Source organism: Somniosus microcephalus, chromosome 29, assembly GCF_052327205.1.
Source record: "Somniosus microcephalus isolate GS21.2 chromosome 29, FLI_Smic_1.0, whole genome shotgun sequence".
Taxonomy (NCBI): Eukaryota; Metazoa; Chordata; class Chondrichthyes; order Squaliformes; family Somniosidae; genus Somniosus; species Somniosus microcephalus.
The window spans coordinates 18,233,514-18,258,632 of NC_141015.1; the positions used below are offsets into that span (position 1 = coordinate 18,233,514).

The window sequence follows — 25,119 nt, forward strand, 5'->3', positions numbered from 1 at the left end:
TCTGATGAAACGTTATTGACCTGAAACATTAACTCTGTTTCTCTCTCCACTGATGCTGCCTGACCTGCTGAGTATTTCCAGCATTTTCTGTTTTTATTTCATATTTCCAGCATCCACGGTATTTTGCTGCTTGTTTCTTGCAAGTTGTTTCTTCCTGGAAATTGATAGTTGAAGAGGTCCGTGGAGCCTTGGTTAGGTCCCATGTACATTGCAGAGACTAGTAAGGTCACAATAATTCGGTATTATTGTTGCTGTAGAGCTCTGATGGACCTACTTGTTGAAGGATTAATGTATGTATTTTTCAGATACTGATGGGTTGATCAGCCAAGCCTTGCTAATAGGTAACTTTGAAGGCGCTGTTGAGCTGTGTCTAAAAGATGACCATTTCGCTGATGCCATCATTCTCGCTATTGCTGGGGGAGAAGAGCTTCTTGCACAAACGCAGAACAGATACTTCGCCAAGAGGAAGACAAAAATTTCACGGGTAAATATCACTTCAGTCTGCAGAGCACATACACCCTTGCTCATTCTAAAACCTACAGGCATCAGCATATTCAAAACTTTGTTCAGGAAGAAGCGATCTGTGGACCCCCTTGTAAGTGTCAGCCGTGGTTCAATTGGTAGCACCCACGCCTCTGAGTCAGGAGGTTGTGGCTTCAAGTCCCACTCCAGGGACTTGCGCACATAAATCTAGGCTCACACTCCAGTGCAGTACTGAGGGAATGCTGCACTGTCGGAGGTGCTGACTTTCGGATGAGACGTTAAACCGAGGCCCTGTCTACTCTCTCAGGTGGACGTAAAAGATCCTGTGGCACTATTTTGAAGAAGAGCAGGGGAGTTATCCCCGGTGTCCTGGCCAATATTTATCCCTCAACCAACATCACTAAAACAGATTATCTAGTCATTATCACATTGCTGTTTGATGTGAGCAAATTGGCTGCCCCGTTTGCTACATTACAACAGTGACTACACTTCAAAAGTATTTCATTGGTTAAAAAGTGCTTTGGGACGTCCAGTGGTCGTGAAAGGCGCTATATAAATGCAAGTCTTTCTTTCTAAGTGACATGTTTTAGCCCGTTCACTTCTGGGAACGGAGTTTGAGCCGACCTCGGACTGATGGATTGACAGTCTCTTTCAGCTGTTAGACTCCTAAGTGAAATGAATTGAGGCACTCTCAACACAAAGCTACTTGCATCAACATGGCCATCTCGCTGAGGTCACAACATGGACTGGTGTAGCTAACGGAAAATGTCAAACTAGGGGTGGGGTTACTCTTTAGGTTGGGGATAAAGCACTTTGTTGGGGCAGGGTACAAGTAGATTCACTGTGTATCTGATCTGTGTTGTACCTGACCTCAGAGTACTTTTCATCTGGCCTGTGCGGTGCCTGAATTGGAAATGCCTGGCGCTAACAGTGCATAGTAGGGAAAAAGCGGCTATTCCCTCGCACTCCTGTACCACCCAGGGTGTGGGAACGTTTTAATGGTTGTGAAAGAGTTGTGTAAGCAATCAATAACGTTACCAACATTGTATCCTCTATTGTAACCATTGCTGTGATCGATGTAAAACGCTTTTACCTCATTGACCAGGCAGAAAAAGTACACAGTGATTGGAATTAATTGCGAACTATAGAGGTATATGTGTCATGGTACAAGGAGGATACAGGATAGTATAGTATACTCAACTTTAACCTAAAGCTTATGACGTTTAGTTTAAATGAAGGCAAAGAGCACGAAGTACTGTATATCGATCACTATGTTGCACAAATTGATCTTTGGGATTCATTGGGCCTGTCTAAAACATTGTTTCTTTAACATTTAAACAGAGTTTTCAAAACCTGGTACGAGTAATAGAATCCATTTAACCGCAGGCTTTGCAACCTAAGCAGGCCAATAAGGAATACCATTTTAAGCAACTCTCGAGTACAATTCCAGATGTTACCATGCTTGAATCTCTTGCAGTTAGAGGAAGACTGAATGTAGTAAATGTCCTGTTGCAGCTCGTGTCCTCTGTAGTCACCCACAATTGGAGGGATATTGTAGAATCGTGTGACTTGGACAATTGGAAGGAAGCTTTGGCCGCTCTTTTGACTTACGCCAAACCAGAGATGTTCCCCTTACTATGTGGTAGGTTCGCTACTTCATCTCTTTTATATCATTTTTTTTCTTGCCAGTTTTTTCCAATCCCCTACTCTTTAAGGGATTGCTTCCTTATTTGCAAATGGTTCTACAGATCTAGGTGCCCCATCACCTCAGTGGCCAGTATGTAAGTGTGATTGTGCTGGTGAGCATGTACAGGTAATTTGCCCACAGTCATGGTTGGGACCAGTCCTTGCCTGATGTGCCTAAAACAGGCACTAAAGGCAGCGATCACTGGATAACATTGAGGCGCAGAGACTAGGACTAATTTTCCCTTTCCTTACACAGGGTGCAAAGGCCAATTGTATGGTCCCTCTTCCTGCTTTGGCTAAGGTCAACTAACAATGCAGACCAGGGATTGAATCTGGGATCTTCCTGGCTTCTGTATGGCTCAGCTACTCCCGAGATAAATGTAGAAGCCCCACCGTACCACTGTTATTTTGTGATCTGAATGGACTGGGCTTCTATTAGTGTGATGTTGGTTGCAGTAGAATATGTTCCGTGTTGTCAGTCGGCATATTTTATGTTTTGATACTGCTAGCAGTCAGCCTCCTTCCTCCTCTGGTTCACAACAACACGTTTTGAGTAAGCATGAGACACTTCGTAGTGTAGTACAGGAAACTCTTTTTTTATCCGGGACCGACGTGGTGCCGGTCGATCAAAAAGTCCGGATTACAGAGAGGTATACTTACCAAGGTACGAGAGCCCCGTACACGGCCACAGGTGCAGGAGCCCCGGTTACACGGCACTTGTGCAGGAGTCCCGGTTACACGGCCACAGATCCAGAAGTCCCTGTTGCACGGCCACAGGTGCAGGAACCCCGGTTACATGGCCACAAATCCAGGAACCCCGGTTACACGGCCACTAATATGAAGTAAAACTTATCTGAACCTACTCCTGAATTTTGCCGGTTAAGAGAGATTTCCGGATATTTAGGTGCTGGTTAAAAGAGAGTTTCCTTATACGGAACAAACTTTATTGATACACAGTACAGGTGATCAGCCTAACTGTGTGGAGAGTGGCTTTTCGGTTTCCGTATCTTTCGAACCTTCCAAAGAAATGTTGAAAACCATGCTCTTTTTATACACCATATTTTGACTACATCAAAGGTCCATGTCATGGATAAGACCTCATGACTTATGTATTCCAAATCCTTTGAAAATAGACTACTGATGTAAACATTAGTAGTTGTTTATCCCAAAGCTACTTCCCTTGAACAAGACTTCTTGATCTAATAGTTACTAACATCTTTGAAGAAAATGCTTTACCAACTGTTGTCTTTCCATACTATGGCTAGTGGATCCTCTACCCACGTTTCATTACCCTAGCTCTCTTTATTACGAACACTTATTTCTTTGCACAAGCACTTTACACATCAGAAAACAAACCATGCATTCCTCTCACAACACTTCAAAGTCATCCTGTTTATAGTGGAAAGCCTGTTGCTCCAAGATACAATGAAATGCGAATGTTAAACTTTTAGCTCTCCAGGATGTCCAACAGATAACCAGTACACTATAGGAGAAAATGCATTTGAGCTAATAATGCTTTCATGTGCAATACATTTCTCACTTCATTACCTGAATTACTTCCACTGCCAATGACACACACTTGTAACCACCAGTACTTTAGACATCTCCCAGTGCAGTCCATGTTTGGAAGGACAAAATCCATAACTACTGCTTGGTGTTTTTCCAGAGTTCATGGTACGAAAACTTCACAACCCACTTTATTGAAATCTTAGTGACCGCACCCAATATTGCCCTGTGTGTTTTGTTCTAGGATAGGAGGGGGAAGAGCTAGTTCCTACTCAGTGAATAACCTCTTTCCCAAGTCATTTTATTCGCTCCTCAGTAATATCAGCCTATTGAGAATTTACAGTGAAATATTCAAGAGAACTCGGTCGCGGAATTTCTTAAATGTGTTCAATTGTAATGCAAGCTTTTCTGAATTGTAAAATATTATGCTTCCTTTTAACGGGGTGGAATTTAATTTGGGCTCTAACCATGAGATAAGTGTAACATGGGCAAAATAAATTTAAGTTCACGAGAAAAATTATCGTCTGCCAATAGAAATATTAACAAATGCAGTTTTAGTTTGAGGAGTGATGACTGTCCCAGAAAGCTGTACAAATCACACACTGATCTTCATGTTAAAATATTCGCGTTGCACAGATATTTATTACAGATCATTAGTACTAGGTGCTGCTTGGGCACTGCCTACACACTGTAGAGGTGCAAAAATCAATGATTATGAATAAAAAATCATCATTGCTAATCTGGACAACATCTATAAAGTAATAGGCAACCAAAAAATGGTTTTAAAATGGAAGGTTGCGAATAAGGTCTGTGCAATGAACTGTTTTCAGCAAACATTTTGCACTTCAGTAACCAGTGTTGAATCCATTGGGGAACCTTCCCTTCCTCAGATATCTTGGGATCCCGCCTGGAGATGGAGAATGAGGAGAAGCTGTGCATGCAGGCATGTCTTTGCTACATCTGTTCCGGAAATGTTGAGAAACTTGTAGAATGTTGGGTGAAGACTCACGAAAGCTCAGCTCCACTTGCACTGGAGGTAGGAGCCTGCTGTTCAGATCTCTTTGCATTGCTGTGTTTATGTGCGACCTACATTAACAGCATGTTCCAGAATTAAATGCATGGTGGACTATACAGAGTTGGATTTAACTGCAGTGAATTAAGAGTACATCTGTGTTTCAAATCAGATAAATTTTGTACATTGTATTTACTATCTGGATGGTGAAGTGGATGAACATAATGTTCTTTCCTTTTTTCACTGGAGTCACCCTGCCCTGCCATGCTCTGTCACTGCACTCCCCCCGGCCCTCCCTGGCACTCTGCTTCCCCTATTACTCCCAACATTCCTCCCAACCCATTAATTCCCCTCCCTCACTCTGTCGCCTCCTCTCCCTCTGTCAAGCCCTCCCATTGCTCTCCTTGCTCTTGCATTTGGCTCCTCGAGCCTGCGCCGCCATTCAATAAGATCGTGGCTGATCTAATCTTGGCCTCAACTCCACTTCCCTGCCTGTTCCCCATAACCCTTGACTCCCTTACCGTTCAAAAACCTGCCTATCTCCACCTTTAAATATATTCAATGACCCAGCCTCCACAGCACTCTGGGGAAGAGAATTCCAAAGATTCACGACCCTCTGGGAGAAGAAATTCCTCCTCATTTCCATTTTAAATGGGTGCCCCCTTATTTTGAAATTATGCCCCCTAGTTCTAGATTCCCCCACGAGGGGAAACATCCTCTCTGCATCTACCCTGTCAAGAATCTTATATGTTTCAATAAGATCCCCTCTCATTCTCCTAAACTCCAGTGAGTATAGGCCCAACCTGCTCAACCTTTCTTCATAAGACGGTGGCATAGTGGTTAGCACTGTTGCCTCACAGCGCCAGAGACCCGGGTTCGAATCCGGCCTCGGGTGACTGTCTGTGTGGAGTTTGCACATTCTCCCCGTGTTTGCGTGGGTTTTCTCCGGGTGCTCCGGTTTCCTCCCACAGTCCAAAGATGTGCGGGTTAGGTTGATTGGCTATGATAAATTGACCCTTAGTGTTAGGGGGATTAAATACGTGGGGTTACAAGGATAGGGTGGGATATGTGTTGGTGTAGGGGTTACGGGGATCGGGTGGGATATGTGTCGGTACAGGCTCGATGGGCCGAAATGGCCTCTATCTGCACTGTGGGGTTTCTGTGATTCTGTGATAAGACAACCCTCTTCATCTCCGGAATCAACCTCGTGAACCTTCTCTGAACTGCCTCCAATGCAAGTATATCCTTCCTTAAATAAGGAGACCAAAACTGTACGCAGTACTCCAGGTGTGGTCTCACCAACGCCCTGTGCAGTTGTAACAGGAGTTCCCTACTTTTATACTCCATTCCCTTTGCAATAAAGGCCAACATTCCATTTGCCTTCCTAATTACTTGCTGTACCTGCATGCTAACTTTTTGTGATTCATGTACAAGGACCCCCAGATCCCCCTCTACCTCAGCATTTTGTAATCTATCCCCATTTAAATAATAATTTGCTTTTTTGTTTTTCCTACCAAAGTTGATAACCTCTCATTTTCCCACATTATACTCTTATCTGCCAGATTCCTGCCCACTCACTTAGCCTATCTATATCCCTTCGGAGATTCTTTGCTTTCCCACCTATCTTTGTATCATCAGCAAATTTGGCTACATTACACTCGGTCCCTTCATCCAAGTCATTAATATAGATTGTAAACAGTTGAGGCCCCGGCACTGATCCCTGCGGCGCCCCACTAGTTACAGTTTGACAACCTGAAAATGACCCATTTGTTGCCTCTTCTCACACTCTCTCTCGCTCGCCCTCTCTCACTCACTTGCTCTCTCTTTCTCACTTGCGCGCTCGTTCCCTTTCTCTCTTGTGCATGTGTGCTCTCTCTCTCTACCACCTGTAATGCTGCTCTGAAATGAGTTTAGGCAGTTGCATAGTTCTAAAATGGAAATCAGCCTACAGATTAGTGCTTAATTATCTGTCTCGCGTCGATGGCTCTTGAGGGTGGCTGGGTTAGGAAATAGAACTGTTGCATTAGATTATGGCACACAGTTGAGGCTGAACATTGAGGTATTTTCTTTGTATTGAATTTGCGCTACATCTGTATAGAAAATGCTTAATGCTGACACTGGGCGTACAATGATTCAATTTCCCAAAACTGATGTCTTCCCTCACTTGGAGCACAAAACTCACTGACTGCAGTAAGCTCTTGTGACGTAGTGTTTTGCTAGTGATTGATAAAGAACCCTGGTGATAATCCATTTGAATACTTATCTAAAGCATAACAGGATAAAGATTCAGAATCTTGCAGTATTGATGGTGAACCCAATGATCAACACTTTTTCGCTCCAGTCTCGTTTTCTGTCCTTCTCGCCAGGACCTTGTGGAAAAGATTATGATCTTGCAGAAGGCGATTGAGTTACTCCAGGGCACAGACATGGCTGCAGAGGGCCCAGTCTTTGCGAAGAAGCTCACGCAGTATGCCAGCTTGTTGGCCGCACAAGGAAATTTGGAAGCAGCCATGAGCTACCTCCCTACTATTTCAGATCAGGTTTGCTTTTGCATTGTTTTTCTGTTTGTAATTACCCATAAAAAGATAGTGTAACTATTTATACAAGAGCCCAATGCTTTATAACATCCAGGTTTAATAGAGAAGCAAAGCCTAGCACAGTACTTGCAGTGTAAAGTACCGTAGAGCATTACTAGCTAAAAGAGAATGTTGGGGAACTGTAGGAGATGAATTTGACTTCATAAATACTATCATATCTCCTCTCTCGGCTTATATTCCCTTGAGTATAGAAGATTAAGGGGTAATCTAATCGAGGTGTTTAACATGATCTAATCGAGGTGTTTAACATGATCTAATCGAGGTGTTTAACATGATCTAATCGAGGTGTTTAAGATGATCTAATCGAGGTGTTTAACATGATCTAATCGAGGTGTTTAACATGATCTAATCGAGGTGTTTAACATGATCTAATCGAGGTGTTTAAGATGATCTAATCGAGGTGTTTAAGATGATCTAATCGAGGTGCTTAACATGATCTAATCGAGGTGTTTAAGATGATCTAATCGAGGTGTTTAACATGATCTAATCGAGGTGTTTAACATGATCTAATCGAGGTGTTTAACATGATCTAATTGAAGTGTTTAACATGATCTAATCGAGGTGTTTAACATGATCTAATCGAGGTGTTTAACATGATCTAATCGAGGTGTTTAACATGATCTAATTGAAGTGTTTAACATGATCTAATCGAGGTGTTTAACATGATCTAATCGAGGTGTTTAACATGATCTAATCGAGGTGTTTAAGATGATCTAATCGAGGTGTTTAACATGATCTAATCGAGGTGTTTAACATGATCTAATCGAGGTGTTTAACATGATCTAATCGAGGTGTTTAACATGATCTAATCGAGGTGTTTAACATGATCTAATCGAGGTGTTTAACATGATCTAATCGAGGTGTTTAACATGATTAAAGGAGTTGATAGGGTAGATGGAGAGAAACTATTTCCTCTGGTGGGGGGAGTCCAGAACAAGGGGGCATAACCTTTCAAATTAGAGCTAGCAGCTCAGGGGTGATGTCAGAAAGCACTCCTTCTCACAAAGGGCAGTGGAAATCTGGAAAACTCTGCTCCCAAAAAGACGTTGAGGTTATCATAGAATCATAGAAATTTACAGCACAGAAGGAGGTCATTCGGCCCATCTTGTCCGCGCCGGCCGACAAAGAGCTCTCCACCCTAATCTCACTTTCCAGCTCTTGGTCCGTAGCCCTGTAGGTTACGGCACTTCAAGTGCATATCGAAGTACTTTTTAAATGTGATGAGGGTCTCTGCCTCGACCACCCTTTTAGTCAGTGAGTTCCAGACCCCCACCACCCTCTGAGTGAAAACATTTCTCCTCAACTCCCCTCTCAACCTCTGACCAATTACTTCAAATCTATGCCCCCTGGTTATTGACCCTTCTGCTAAGGAAAATAGTTCCTTCCTATCCACTCTATCTAGGCCCCTCATAATTTTATACACCTCAATTAGGTCTCCCCTCAGCCTCCTCTGTTCCAAAGAAAACAACTCCAGCCTATCCAATCTTTCCTCATAGCTAAAATTCCCCAGCCCAGGCAACATCCTTGTAAATCTCCTCTGCACCCCCTCTAGTTCAATCACATCCTTCCTGTAATGTGGTGACCAGAACTGCACGCAGTATTCTAGCTGCAGCCTAACTAGTGTTTTACACAGTTCAAGCATAACCTCCCTGCTCTTATATTCTATGCCTCGGCTAATAAAGGCAAGTATCCCGTATGCCTTCTTAACCACCTTATCTACCTGTCCTGCTACCTTCAGGAATCTGTGGACATGCACTCCAAGGTCCCTCTGATCTTCTGTACTTCTCAGTGTCCTACCATTTATAGTGTATTCCCTTGCCTTGTTAGCCCTCCCCAAATGCATTACCTCACACTTCTCCAGATTGAATTCCATTTGCCACTGTTCTGCCCACCTGACTGGTCCATTGATATCTTCCTGCAGTCTGCAGCCGCCTTCTTCACTAACAACCTCACAGCCAATTTTTGTATCATCTGCAAATTTCTTAATCATACTTCCTACATTCAAGTCCAAATCATTGATATATACCACAAAAAGCAGAGGACCCAGTACTGAGCCCTGCGGAACCCCACTGGAAACAATCACAAAACACCCTTCGACCATTACCCTTTGTTTCCTGCCTCTGAGCCAGTTTCGGATCCAACTTGCCACTTTGCCTTGGATCCCATGGGCTTTTACTTTCGTGACCAGTCTGCCATGCAGGACCTTATCAAATGCCTTGCTAAAATCCATATAGACTACATTAAACGCAATACCCTCATCGATCCTCCTTGTTGCCTCCTCAAAAAATTCAATCTAGTCAGACACGACCTTCCCTTGACAAATCCATGCTGACTGTCGCTGATTAATCCGTGTCTTTCTAAATGAAGATTTATCCTGTCCCTCAGAATTTTTTCCAATAATTTTCCCACCACCGAGGTTAGGCTGCCTGGCCTATAATTACTCGGTATATCCTTTTCTCCCTTTTTAAACAATGTTAGCAGTCCTCCAGTCCTCTGGCACCACACCTGTAGCCAGAGAGGATTGGAAAATGATGGTCAGAGCCTCTGCTAATTCCTCCCTTCTCTTAACAGTCTGGGATTTCATCCGGTCCAGGGGATTTATCCACTTTCAAAGATTCTAAACCCCTTAATACTTCCTCTTTCACTGTTTATTTCATCTAATAATTCACATATTCCCTGATTGCAGTGTCTGCATCGTCCCGCTCTGTGAAAACAGACTCAAAGGGCTGGATTTTCATTCAGCAGTCAGGAAGGAGGCGGGACTACAACTTTCGGGCTTAAGTCCCGCCTCCATCGACGTCCGGCCAATCCACGCGATTTTCCCTTGATTGACCTTGTTGAGCCCGCCCAGCGGGCTCAGCAGGCCAATTAAGGGCCACCCGGCAACAGGTGAAGTCACAGACTGAAATTTCATCTGTCAAGAGTTTTTGACAGATGAAATATCAGTGTTTCACAGTTGTTTGAAGCTGTCAAACACTGACAGTCTGATTTCTAACCTGAGTCCTTCTACGCAGACTCAGTTAGAACTCACACCGGCACTCAAAGCTGAAGGCTGTCACTTTTGACATCGCAGCCATTCAGCTTTCAGTTCCGGCTGAGTGATGGACTCCCGAAGCCTAGAGGCAGAAAGGCTGTTAATGTAAGTACAGGTAATTTATTAAACTTCTTTACACACTTCCCTTTGCACTCATGCACCCACCACTCACCTGAAAACCGACATCGCGACCCCTCCAAGTCCTTCAACCCGACGGCCCGCCTGCTCTAACCTGGCGTGGTTTGGAGCTGTCGGGAATCCCACACGACACCCCTCAAAATAGGGATTAGGCTAATAACTACCTGTTAACTACCTGTTAACTACCTGTTAACTACCTGTTAACTACCTGTTAACAGGCAGTTAATTGGTACTAATCCCTTCCCGCCTCGGGTCGGTGGGTCCCAGTGCAGGGCGGGTACCCGCCTCCTCTGAAACTTACGTGGAGGTGGGTTTGTGTCGGGACCCCTGAATTCGGGATTTTAGTCCCCCGCACGCCTAAAAGCCCGCCTCACGGCACACTGAAAATCTGGCCCAAAGTATTCATTAAGAACCATACCCATGTCTTCTGCCTCCACACACAGGTTACCATTATGGTCCCTAATAGGCCCTACTCTTACTTTAGTTATCCTCTTGCTCTTATTTTACTTGCCAATATTTTTTCATACCCTCTCTATGCTTTCCTAATTTCCTTTTTAATTTCACCCCTGCACTTTCTATACTCCTCTAGGCTTTCTGCAGTATTGAGTCCTCGGTATCTGTCATAAGCTTCTCTTTTTTTCTTTTTCCTACCCTGTATGCCCCTTGACATCCAGGGTTGGGGGTCAATGGAATATTTCAACACTGAGATTGCTAAGTTTTTGTTAGGTAAAGGCACTAAGAGTTATGGAACCAAGGCGGATAAATGGAGTTAAGATACAGATCAGCCATGATCTAAGTGAAAGGGGCTGAATGGCCTGCTCCTGTTCCTATGTTCCTCGCTAGCGCTGCTTTAAGGACTTGTTTTACAGGAGTGACCGAGGTGTGGCTCCTTTCACTTCCCTGGGTCCCAAAGCTTCAGACTGGCTTCAAAACACCTAAACTAGGATATATTGCCCCTGACAGATTTTCCTTTCTGTGCTCCACCCAAGTGATGCTTAATGCCCAGAGAGTAAAGACAAAAATGTATTCCTAATTGCAGCTTCAGGTCAACCAAAACTTAACTGTTAACGAGGGGTCTGTGGAAATTGGTAACTGATGTCAGATCGGAAACACCCAACCATAAATGATGCTGTTTTTAAAAAGATCATTTTGCTTCTGTGACACTGTACAATGTGTGAAGTGTGACAGAATTTGTGTGCATTCACTGTTTCTCTGTATATTTTTAAAAAGTAAATAAAAGTATATAATAAATAACTTTGGGGGCTGCAGTGTGCTGAAAGTAATGCACCTAATTTTTGTCATCCTTTAAATAAGAGGGAAGAAAAGATACTCGTATATTGCGGTGAACTGAATCACCTTGATTCTTTTGTTTCATGATTGTATGTCAAGCACATATATGAGAAATGCAGATAGTTGTTTTCTAATACAAAGATTCCAGCGTATTTAAACTATTTTACTTGTCGTTATGAGACATGAAGAAATGTCACCGTCATTAACCTCTCTGAATTTTTACTGAGAAACTTTGAAACCATCTTTACAAAATCTGGAGAGTAGGATAATAATAAATTATATTGACTGGACCTGATTTGCATTTGAAGATTCAGTGATTGCTCAATAGACATTAGTGTATTGATCAACAAAGCAAACAAATTCTTGTCTCACATTATACATCTATCAAGTGGATCACGTGTGGCTTTATATACGGTAAGTCAGAAGATGTACTGCTTCTCGAGCACAGGAGCGTTCTATAAGGCACAAGGTGAAGCTTAGCAGCAGAATAATGCATCGTGAAGTTTAGCAACAGAATAATGCATTGTGAAGTTTAGCAGCAGAATAATGCATTGTGAAGTTTAGCAGCAGAATAATGCATTGTGAAGTTTAGCAGCAGAGTAATACATTGTGAAGCATAGCGGCAGAATAATACATAGTGAAGCATTTACCTAAACGGAAACATTACCTCTTTCAGTTTACAATACTCCAGCTCCGAGACAGGCTGTTCCACGCTCAGGGAGAAGCTATGGTGGATCAACAGCCTCCCCCTTTCCCATTTAACCGGGTTGTAACAAGAAGTACACGTCCGGCTTCCACTCCTTCTCCCACTCCAGCCCGACAAACACCACCTCAGAGACCAATCCAGCAACCCACCCAGCAGGTAGGTGGCACTAGAGCATGCCTTCCCTACTAAATCTCTTTTGTAGTTTTCTTTTCCCTTGTGTGTGCATATTGTTGCGGTTTTGCTCTGTGACTGCACCATTGCTCTGCTGTGCATGCGCTTTCTCACTATGCGCACGTTTCACTGTTTCTTCATGCACGTTTTTCACTGTCATGCACATTTTCATTCTTCCTTTTGCAGTCTGTGCGTTTTCACTGTGTGCATGTTTCACTGTGTGTGAGCCCATATCACTGTGCATGCTTCCTTTGACTCATTGGAGGAGCAAACAGAAAAGTCAAAATGGACAAAAGTAACATCTGATCTATTTGGTCTATTTTTACTGTCAAATATGCAGCTTATTCCATACTGTCCTTGACTTATTCCCAGGTGTCCTTCACTACTTGTGTAACTTACTCTTGGCTATTTGATGCCTGCCGCGTAACTTGTCTGCAGTTATTCTCAACTGCATAGTGCACTCTCTATGATCACTCCCAGCTGCATGGTGCACTCTGGATTAGTACCCGTCAGTGATTAAGTATTCACTCCCAGGTGCCTAATACATTCTGTGGGAGATGAATTTCATTATTTGTGTAACTTGTTTCCTTCGCTCTTCTGAATGTCTTGCGATTTAAAATTATATTATTGAAAAATCCATGAAAATTGAGGTGTGGCATCATGGCTATTTAGCCTATAATCTGAATAATTAAAATTAGTTATGAGACTTGCTTCAGTTAACTACCAAACATTTTTTCCCTTCATAATATCAATTTTTGTCTTCACAGACTCCATACCAGACCTCCTTTTGTCCTCCGGCCCAAATCCGTCCTTCAGCTCCAACAATATTCACTCCCCAGCCTGCTCCAGCAGCACCTCCTCCATCTGCTGTCCCCGCTCAGGGCATTGCCGGCAACACCACCAACATCTATTCCAAACCGGGAGCACCTCGCCCCGCCTACCCACAACATCCTACCACAGTCTCTGCACCAGGTAATCCGTTTAACACTTCAAAGCAGATCAGTCATTTTCCTGTTAAAATGAATAGAACTCAAGTTAATTCATGTGTTTCTCAGCTAAGGTGGTGGGAGGAGGAAATCCAGGGGGTGTGTAGAAATGTTCCCCATTCACAGTTCCGTGCATGCGCAAAATTTAATATTGGAAAAGCCGGTCCCGGGCTGCGTGGGGCCAGCAGAGAGCCGCACGGACACGCAGTTTAGCGGGAACATTGGTGTGGAGGGAGAAGTACATTTATACTCTAATAAATAATTAATTTTTATGTAAAGTAATTAATTTTTATGTAAAGTATCAAGTGTATAACTTTTGTATATATGTAATTTTTCACATGTATGCAATTTTTTTTTTAAATTTGTGCTAATCAAGGTGTTTATACTTGGGAACTTTTTATTTGGGTTTTGGTTGCCTATAGACGCAGAGCGAAGCTCCCTCTACTTTGCCCGACTCAATATCGAGTTCAACAATTTCAGATCATAACCTCGGCCCCTATTACATTTTTACTTATATTTTTTTTCCACCCCTTTGTTATGTGTTTCCCTCCCCCCCCCCCTTTCCTTTTTTTTCTCTCTCCCACATGGCAGCTGTCTCTCTGCCAGTACACTTCACACCTAATCTGAGCCGTCTTTTGTCTCCACTTGTCCTATTACCATCTCGTCTGGTTTTGAATACCTCTTAATGTCTCTTTACTTCTTTTGTTCTATCGCAGCCCTGCCTTCGATCTATTTCATTTCCTTTCCAGTTTTGAAAAAGGGTTTCGACCTGAAACGTCAACTCTAATTTCTCTCCACGGATGTTGCCTGGCCTGCTGAGTTTTTCCAGCATTTTCTGTTGTTATAATGGATTTCAGCCCCAACTTCAGCAAAGCATGCACGTTTTCTATTTCCCACAACAGTCATCTTTTAGTTTCTCAGTGGAATTGCCAGTGAGGACCAGTTTTAGGCATTGTTCACTAGGAGACGGGTTGAGATTGTCCAAACTCATTTCATATTGGTCCTATCTAACCCGCAGATAAAGGAAGCTTTTATCCCATCTGTGTGAGCTGGATTTGAACCCAGAAATGAAAGCCTGGTGTCCAACCTGCTACTTCATCCAGGCCTCCTTTTGTGTTCTAGTGATTAAAAAGACTCTTAATTTTTATGACGTTGACCCATTTTAAGTGTATTTTCCCCCACACTGCAACCCCCCAGTAGATTTGGTGGCTGCCTCATGGTTGCTTCCTAGTTAGGTTGACCCTTGTGCTGTGTACCATTGCCTGGATGAGTCAGTAGGTACCTGACCTGCAGGTTAGTAGAGGATTGTGCTGTGTACTATTGCCTGGATGAGTCAGTAGGTACCTGACCTGCAGGTTAGTAGAGGATTGTGCTGTGTACTATTGCCTGGATGAGTCAGTAGGTACCTGACCTGCAGGTTAGTAGAGGATTATGAGGAGCTTCAGTCCTTCACACTGTAGAGAACATGTAGGTAGCATTCTCTAATTTGTTTTCCAGTATTATTATATCTAGAAGATATCTCTGTAATCTCCTACAGCCCTTGGTTAGACCACACTTGGAGTACTGCGTACCGTTCTGGTCGCCATATTATAAAAAGGATATAGAGGCACTGGAGAAGGTGCAGAGAAGATTTACAAGGATGATACCAAAATACCGAGGGTATACATATCAGGAAAGGATGAACAGGCTGAGTCTCTTTTCTCTTGAAAAGAGAAGGCTGAGGGATGACCTAATAGAGGTCTTTAAAATTATGAAAGGTTTTGATAGAGTGGATACAGAGAGAATGTTTCCACTTGTGGGGAAGAGCATAACTAGAGGCCATCAATATAAGATAGTCACCAAGAAATCCAATAGGGAATTCAGAAGAAACTTCTTTACCCAGAGAGTGGTGAGAATGTGGAACTCGCTATCACAGGGAGTGGTTGAAGCAAATAGTATAGATGCATTTAAGGGGAGGCTAGACAAGCAAATGAGGGAGAAGGGAATAGAGGGTTATGCTGAGATTTAGATGAGGAAAGACGGGAGGAGGCTTGAGTGGAGCATAAACGCTGGCATGGACTGGTTGGGCCAAATGGCCTGTTTCTGTGCCGTATATCCTGTGTAATCCTCAGATCTCTGCGCCCCTCCAATTCTGGCCTCTTGTGCATCCTCAATTTTCTTTGCTTCACCATTAGCAGCTGTGCCTTCAGCTGCCGAAACCCTAAGCTCTGGAATTCCCTTCCAAAACTTCTGCGCCTCACTACCTCTCTCTCCTTTAAGACGCTCCTTAAAACCTAACTCTTCGACCACCTGTCTTAATATCTCCTTATGTGGCTAGGTGTAAAAATACATTTGCTAACACTCCTGTGAAGCACCTTGGGTAGTTTTACTGCATTATGGGCGCTATATAAATGCAAGTTGTTGGTTTTAAACACAGCACAGAGCGAGGTTTTAGTCGTTTTAATTGCCAGAATCCTTTTCCGAGTTCAAAGTTGATTGGTCTGTCTGAACTGGCAGCCTTTGAGTGGTCCAGTAACACTTGGTGTGCGCCTCCCAATTCTGCTGGAGTTTGAGGCAGAGTATAAGAAAGAAATGCTCTGCTGTGATTTGAGATTTGAATGCAGGAACCATGAATCTTAGTCAGGTTGTGCATTTTGTGAAATTTTATATGAACGATATTGCCAAGGAGTGGCTCGCAGGAAAGAGGAAAATATAAATTCAAATTGAACATTGCTGTATTGTCATATAGCTTAAATTTATTTTTGTTTTTTCCCTCCTAGCTTTTTCACAATTCCAGAATTTCGGACAGCCAAAGGTTCCTCCAAGTGGACTACCAGCCTATCCTCTTCAGAATCCTATGCCAGGTTCAGGGTTGACTGGTCCGTCTCTACCTACAGCCTCTCTGAGCGGTCCAACAATGCCTGGTGTGTCCATGTCAGGACCATCGTTAATGACCCCTGCTTCAGTGACCCCTGCTTCAATGCCATCCTATCAACCCTCTAACACACTGCCACCCTCTGCACAGCCTGGGCCACTGCCAACTTACCCAGGTTACCACCAGCATCAGCCCCACCCGCCCACGTCTCTACCAGGCATTCACCCTACTTTTCCCCACCCCTCTGGAACAGGAGGCCCCGGAGCTCCTTCCTCCAAACCGTTCTCGTCTGCAGCTGTTCCTCCTCCTCCTCCAACAGGTACTCAGTCTATAGCTGCTATCGCACTGTCTGCCTCAATAGGTGTATGCAACCATTGGACACTTGCATGAAGTTTAAAAAAACGTTATGAGATGGCGCGCTCATACTGACTACATTGCTCACCAGCAGGTTGCTTTCAGCCATCAATCAGTGAGCTGAATCCGACAAAAAAAAACACACACACACAAATCTGGGCTAGTTTTCAAAGAACAATTGACGATCCAGTCTTGGATGCAACAAAGCGAAAGGCTGCGTTTAAATTTTAATCTAAGAGCACGGCAAATAATTCAGCACCTTGCCTTTTGCATCTGGTTTATGTGAAGAAGGGAAATCCCCTTGGTGAAAATCCCAAAAGAGCGCCCGTACACGGTGTTTAATAGTTTTGTTGCTTTCGTCTTGTTTTGGGGTTTGCGGAATTGTCTTTTAAGTATCATTGCACTCCCTACAGATGCATTGTAAGGTTAACATTCCCAAAATTTCTGGTGTCCCCCACCTCAGCCACCCTCCTCCATTTTCCTCTTTACAGCCTGGCTCCGAGTGTCTGGCTGAAGAGCAGAGCATGCCCTTCACATGAGACTTCCTGCCAAGTCTCTCCTATTATTCAGAGAAATGCTGCCTGGAATATTGAAGGCAAACTACACAAAATGGTGCCAAAAATAAATATGATTAATTGTTCCTTCTGAAAACTAGTTCCAACTGTTCCTGAACCATCAAACCTTTGTAAGCAAGATGCACTTGCGTTCAAAGAGTAGCGGCCTTGCTGGTTTTCAGCTTTGCATGGATCTTTTTGGATTAAAAAAAAAAATAAGGTATGGACCTGATATGCAGGCAGTTGTTCTTCACATTTGTGCATGGCAAAGCTTGTGAAGCCTAGAGAGGAGCCTTCTGAATGGTTTTTGAAAATAAAATGATTAATCCCTGGATTAATGCACAGCTGGAGCTGAGAATGCTATGGCGTTTGGGGAGTGGGTGGGGAGTGGTGAAGTTCATTGCCAGTTGATGTTCATGTGAACTGTTTGACAGCCGTTGACTGTGGCACTTTTAAGACTTGTTTTCAGTGTGTAAGATGACAGTTCAGTTTATCGACCATTTATCTGAATGAAGACACTCCTCTTGAGTTTTATAATGTTATTTCCTCATCATAAAGGTTGCACCTGAGCTACAGGAACATCTGTTATTGCTTGGCTGTGAAGGGAGATGGCAGCTGGAGAAAGTTATGTTACCTAGCTAATGTTGGGGGAGATTGCTGGAGTTGAGGGTAACTTCCTGCGGTCTTGATACAAACAAAATACACATTAAGGATGTGAACAACTGTCCTGTCTATCAAAACTTGTTTTAAATCAGCACAAGTGCCCTACATTAGTCATTTCATCAAAACTTGGAATTGTATCTTAGCAGGTTCATAACCAACATGTTGGCTAGAATTCTTTGTGCTAGTCAGAAATGGCTTTCAAAGAAGTTATAGAAATAAAAATAATGGATAATAATTGATGTGAAGCTAATTTTTAAGATCCTGGAGGAATCTTGAATTTTTTTTTCCTTTCCCCCACTCCACTGAGTTTCAGATCTCAGTTAGAAAGATAGGAGCAGGAGTAGGCCATTCGGCCCTTCGAGCCTGCTCCGTCATTCAATGAGATCATAGCTGATGTCCCTGCCTTCTCCCCATATCCCTTGATCCCTTTAGCCTTAAGAAATATATCCAACTCTTTCTTGAATATATTTAATGAACTGGCCTCCACCGCCCTCTGTGGCAGAGAATTCCACAGGTTCACTACTCTCTGGGTGAAGAAATTCCTCCTCATTTCAGTCCTAAATGGCTTACCCCTTATCCTTAGACTATGACCCCTGGTTCTGGACTCCCCGGCCATCATAAACATCCTTCCTGCATCTAGTCTGTCTAGGCCTGACAGAATTTTATAGGTTTCGATGAGATCCCCTCTCAATCTTCTAAACTCCAGTGAGTATAAGCCCAATCGACACAATCTCTCCTCATACGTCATTCCTGCCATCACAGGTATCAGCCTGGTGAATCTTCGCTGCACTCCTTCCATGGCAAGAACGTCCTTCCTCAGGTAAGGCGACCAAAACTGCACACAGTACTCAAGGTGCGGTCTCACCAAGGCCCTGTACAACTGCAGCAAGACATCCTTGTTCCTGTACTCGAACCCTCTTGCTACGAAGGCCAACATACCATTTGCCTTCTTAACCGCCTGTTGCACCTGCATGCTTACCTTCAGCGACTGGTGCACAACACCCAGGTCTCTTTGCACTTCCCCTTCTCCCAATCTATTGCCATTCAAATAATAATCTGCCTTCCTGTTTTTGTCACCAAAGTGGATAATCTCACATTTATCCACATTATCGTGCATTTGCCATTTTTCTGCCCAATCACCCAACCTGTCCAAATCGTACTGGAGTTTCACAACATCCTCCTCACAGCTTACCCTCCCACCCAGCTTTGTGTCGTCTGCAAATTTGGAGATATTACATCCAATTCCCTTGTCCAGATCATTAATATATATTGTGAACAGCTGGGGTCCTAGGACCGATCCTTGCGGTACCCCACTAGTCACTGCCTGCCACTCGGAAAACGACCCGTTTATTCCAACTCTTTGCTTTCTGTCCGCCAACCAGTTCTCTATCCAAGTCAATACCTTGCCCCCAATCCCATGTGCCTTAATTTTGCATGCTAATCTCTTATGTGGGACCTTATCGAAAGTCCAAATACACCACATCCACTGGTTCTCCCTTAGCTATTTTACCAGTTACATCCTCAAAAAATTCTAGTAGATTAGTCAAGCATGATTTACCTTTTGTAAATCCATGTTGACTTTGTCCGATCCTGTCACTGCTTTCCAAGTGCTCTGCTATTACATCTTTTATAATAGACTCTAGCATTTTCCCCACTACCGATGTCAGGGTTACCGGTCTATAATTCCCTGCTTTTTCTCTACCACCTTTTTTGAATAGTGGGATAACATTAGCTACCCTCCAATCCATGGGTACTGTTCCAGAGTCTATCGAGTTCTGGAAGATGACCAGCAATGCATCTACTATTTCTAGGGCCACTTCCTTAAGTACCCTGGGATGTAGATTATCAGGCCCTGGGGATTTATCGGCCTTCAGTCCCATCAATTTTCCTAACACCATTTCCCTACAAATACTGATTTCTTTCAGTTCCACCCTTTCATCAGACCCTATGTTCCCCGGCATCTCTGGGAGGTTATTTGTGTCCTCCTTTGTGAAGACAGAACCAAAGTATGAATTTAGTTGGTCTGCCATTTCTTTGTTTCCCATTATAAATTCCCCTGATTCTGACTGCAAGGGACCTATGCTTGACTTCACCAATCTTTTTCTCTTCACATATCTATAAAAGCTTTTACAGTCAGTTTTTATGTTTCCTGCTAGCTTACTCTCATATTCTATTTTCCCTTTCTTAATTAATCCCTTTGTCCTCCTTTGTTGAATCCTAAACTGCTCCCAATCTTCAGGATTATTGCTTTTTCTGGCCAATTTATATGTCGTCTCCTTGGATCTTATGCTATCCCTAATTTCCCTTGTTAGCCACAGTTGAGTCACCTTTTTTGTTTTATTTTTATGCCAAACTGGGATGAACAAATTCTGTAGCTCATCCATTCGGTCTTTGAATGTTTGCCATTGCCTATCCACCATCAACCCTTTGAGTGCCATTCCCCAATCAATCCTACCCAACTCGCAATAACAACAGAAAATGCTGGAAAAACTCAGCAAGTCAGGCAACATCCGTGGAGAGAAATTTGAGTTGACGTTTCGGGTTTGACCCTTCTTCAAAACTAGTTCCTTTTCTCTCCAGTTTTGAAGAAGGGTCAAACCCGAAACGTCAACTCAAATTTCTCTCCACGGATGTTGCCTGACTTGCTGAGTTTTTCCAGCATTTTCTGTTGTTATTTCGGATTTCCAACATCTGCAGTATTTTGCTATCCTACCCAACTCGCGCCTCATCCCATCATAGTTTCCTTTATTTAAAGTGAGGACCCTAGTCTCTGAGTCAACTACTTCATTCTCCATCTTAATGAAGAATTCGATCATATTATGATCGCTCCGACCCAAGGAGCCTCGTACAACAAGATTGCTAATTAATCCTTTCTCGTTACATAATACCCAGTCTAAGATGGCCTGATCTCTGGTTGGTTCCTCGACATATTGGCCCAGGAAACCATCCCGTAAACACTCCAGGAAATTCTCCTCCACAGTATTGTTACTAATTTGGTTGGCCCAATCTATATGTAGATTAAAGTCACCCATGATGACGGCTGTGCCCTTATTGCACGCTTCTTTAATTTCCCTTTTAATGCCATCCCCAACCTCCGCCTTACTGTTGAGAGGTCTGTATACCACTCCCACTAATGTTTTTTTTCCCTTAGTATTTCTCAATTCTACCCATACAGATTCCACATCATCAGAGCTAATATCCTTCATTACAATTGTATTAATCCCTTCTTTAACCAGTAATGCTACCCCACCTCCCTTTCCTTTTTGCCTATCTTTCCTGAATATCGAATACCCCTGGATGTTGAGTTCCCAGTCTTGGCCATCCTTGAGCCACGTTTCCGTAATCCCAACCAAATCATATTCGTTTACCTCTATTTGCTCAGCCAATTCGTCCACCTTATTACAAATGCTCCTCGCATTAAGACACAAAGCCTTCAGGCTTGTTTTTTTAACGCTCTTAGACCTATTAGAATTATGATTTACTGTGGCCATGTTTGATTTAAACCGTTGATTTCTCTGACTGCCGCTTTTGTTTTTCTCCTTCCTATCTTTTGCTTTTACCCCTGTTTCCCTTTCCTCTGTCTCCCTGCTCAGGTTCCCAACCCCCTGCCATTTTAGTTTAAACCCCCCCCCCGAACAGTGCTAGCAAACCTCCCCACAAGGATATTTGTCCTGTTCTGGTTCAGGTGCAACCTGTCCGACTTGTACAAGTCCCACCTTCCCCAGAAGCAGGCCCAGTGATCCAGGAAACTAAAGCCCTCCCTCCTGCACCAACTCTTTAGCCACGCATTCATCTGCTCTATCCTCCTATTCCTATACTCACTAGCACGTGGCACCGGGAGTAATCCAGAGATTACCACCTTTGAGGTCCTGCCCTTTAATCTGCTACCTAGCTCCCTAAATTCTTGCTGCAGGACCTCATCCCTCTTCCTATCCATGTCATTGGTCCCAATGTGAACCACGACCTCTGACTGTTCACCCTCCCCCTTCAGAATGCCCTGCAGCCGTTCAGTGACATCCTTAACCCTGGCACCAAGGAGGCAACAAACCATCCTGGAGTCATGTCTACGGCCACAGAAACGCCTATCTGTACCCCTTACGATGGAATCCCCTACCACTATTGCTCTCCCACTCTTTTTCCTCCCTTCCTGAGCAGCAGAAGCACCCCTGGTGCCAGGAAGTTGACTGCTGCTGCCTTCCTCTGGTAAGTCATCCCCTTCAACAGTATCCAAATCGGTATACCTGTTTGAGAGGGGGATGGCCACAGGGGTCCCCTGCACTACCTGCCTGCCTCTACTGCTCTGCCTGATGGTCACCCATTTCCCTTCTGCCTGTGCAGCCTTTACCTGCGGTGTGACCAACTCACTAAACATGTTATGCACGACCCTCTGAGCATCGTGAATGCTCCAAAGCCCATCCACCCGCAGCTCCAGCGCCGCAATGCGGTCTGCTAGTAGCTGCAGCTGGATGCATTTCTGGCACACATGGTCGTCAGGGACACCGGCAGTGTCCCTGAATTCCCACATAGAGCAAGAGGAGCATAACATGGGGCTGGGCTGTCCTGACATGACTTACCCTTTAATTAATTTAAATTAAATCAATACCACCAATTTAATGATATACTCAAGGGCGCTTGCCTGCCAGCAGTCCCCGCTGCACCACAGAGACCCTAGAAACTATAAACCTCAGAATTTAAGTTTTGTAAAGAAGGAGAAAGAGTAAATACTTACCAACCAATCACTTACCCGCTTTCTGGTGACGTCACACTTGGATTACTTTTTACTTCTCTCCTTCCCTCGGACTTCGGAGACTGGTACGCCTTATCTGGTCTCGGAGCTGTTTTTGAACTCGCCGCCGCTCAGCCTCGTTCTCTCGCAGGTCCGCCCGCCTGCCTCCGCTGCTCTGAGGCCTTACCTGGCCTCGGAGCTGTTTTTGAACTCGCCGCCGCTCAGCCTCGTCCCCTCGCAGGTCCGCCCACCTGCCTCCACTGCTCTGAGGCCTTATCTGGCCTCGGAGCTGTTTTTGAACTCGCCGCCGCTCAGCCTCGCTCCCTCGCAGGTCCGCCCGCCTGCCTCTGCTGCTCTGAGGCCTTACCTGGTCTCGGAGCTGTTTTTGAACTCGCCGCCGCTCAGCCTCGTTCCCTCGCAGGTCCGCCCGCCTGCCTCCGCTGCTTCTGGCACGTTGGGAGGTGCTAATTGGAGGCCAGACAGGACCTCCTCCAATGGGGGGGGGGGGGGGAGGAGAATGATTCTTGTGCATCTCCTGGTAGTTGATTGGGAATGGTACTGCACATCCCTGGGAACTGGTTACCCTCCTACCATGTTGACTGTTGGCTTAAGTACTCAAAAGGAAGAATGGAAAGCTTCATAATGAGTCTGGATAAATTGCTATTGATTTTTTTTCTTATTTTAAGAAATTTCTTTTTAATTTGATCTCTTATTGTGTCATTTTTTCGGGGTACTTAATAAAATTGTGTGAATTCTTTTGAGATATTCACACTAAGCTCTTCACTGAGAACACGTGCAGGTAACGTGATCCCAGGCCTCTTGGACCTATACTCTCTGGAGTTTAGAAGAATGAGAGGTGATCTCATTGAAACATAGAAGATTCTGAGGGGATTCAATAGGGTAGATGCTGAGAGGTTGTTGCCCCTGGCTGGGGAGCCTAGAACTAGGGGGAATATTCTCCGGGTAAGGGGTCGGCCATTTACGATTGAGATGAGGAGGAACTTCTTCACTTAGAGGGTTGTGAATCTTTGGAATTCTCTACCCCAACAGGCTGCGGAGGCTGAGTCGTTGAGTATATTCAAGGCTGAGGTAAATAGATTTTTGGACTCTAGGGGAATCGAGGGATATGCAGATTGGGTGGGATAGTGGATTTGAGATTGAAGATCAGCCATGATCTTATTGAATGGTGGAGCAGGTGCAAGAAGCCGTATGGCCTACTCCTGCTCCCAATTCTTATGTTCTGCCAGCACTGCTTTGTACCAGCTGCCAGGACTTGTGCCAGGAGACAGGTCTCCCTGTTCTTCTCTCCCTCCTTGAGGGAAAGACCTTTGGTACCTTTGGGCAAGATTGGGAACTTGCCATTTGGAGAATTGCAGGTGCACTCGTGCATCCTACTACTCTACAGCATATTGATGTACGAACCTATAGCGTCACCAGTTCGCTGTCTCTCTTTGCCACACTCAGGCAGATTTAATTATGATTGAAATGAATTATTTTGATGCCAAATCATATTTGAATTACTACTGATTTGCTACAACTCAGTCAGCATTGTAATTGTTACTAGAAACCATTGGTTGCAGATCACTTCATTGAAATTCAACTGGTTGTTGACTGTGCATAAGGAAAGCCAAGTCTATTGATAAATTTAGTTTCACGATTATTCTCGGTTGAGAATTTGATTCCGATGCTGGCATTGTTAACCTGTCTTGTATGGGAAGGACCTGTAAGGGCTGATTTTACTGGTCCTTGTGCTCAGGCACTGAGTGTTCTGCGGGTGCAGAGGCCAGTAAAAAGGAGCAGATACTTGGATTGTTAGGACTACTCCCCTTTAACGCTACCCTGGGATTCCCGAGGCTTTCCAGTTAGTGTGCAGAAGATGCAGGTCAGACCGCAGCATGCGAAAGAGCATTCCCAGCCTCCTGCCTCTATTTCGGTTTGGAACGCTTGCTGGCTGCCCACAAAAACCTGATGTGCTCTATCCCCGATCTCCCTTGGGGCGGGGGGGCGGGGTGGGTGGCAGGCCGCAATTATTGTTTCTTGTCCTCCCTAGAAATTTTCACTTCAGTCAGGACCTCCTGATCTCTGTTGGCAGCCAGAATTTCCCAGTCACCGTGGCCTGAGAGGCCCACAGCTGCCTCTGAAGTTCCAGGCCATACCACTAGCACTAGGCCCTGCCATGGGGCAGGTCTGTGCCAGGATTGCCTTCAGGCCATTAAAATGGCCCCAGACTGGAAGTAGGGATGATCTACTTTAAGTGCTCTCCTTCTGTTTGGTGCCTGAGCAGAGGGCACCCAGGAAAATTGGCCCCATAAAGTATTATGTGGAGTACAGGAGGTGTAATGGAATGGTGTATTATATA

The 25,119-nt window shown here is 44.2% G+C and overlaps 1 protein-coding gene across 5 annotated transcripts in view; it reads left to right on the forward strand.

Moving 5' to 3' along the window:
- sec31b (SEC31 homolog B, COPII coat complex component) overlaps positions 1 to 25,119 on the forward strand; it is a 106,968-nt gene that overhangs the window by 54,076 nt on the left and 27,773 nt on the right. For all 5 annotated transcript variants that reach the window (XM_085970302.1, XM_085970304.1, XM_085970305.1 and 2 more), the window contains 7 exons: positions 306 to 484; positions 1,999 to 2,125; positions 4,566 to 4,711; positions 7,054 to 7,227; positions 12,423 to 12,608; positions 13,391 to 13,595; positions 16,369 to 16,782. In XM_085970302.1, the coding sequence (XP_085826428.1) occupies positions 306 to 484; positions 1,999 to 2,125; positions 4,566 to 4,711; positions 7,054 to 7,227; positions 12,423 to 12,608; positions 13,391 to 13,595; positions 16,369 to 16,782 (1,431 nt within the window). The remainder of the gene's footprint in view (positions 1 to 305; positions 485 to 1,998; positions 2,126 to 4,565; positions 4,712 to 7,053; positions 7,228 to 12,422; positions 12,609 to 13,390; positions 13,596 to 16,368; positions 16,783 to 25,119) is intronic.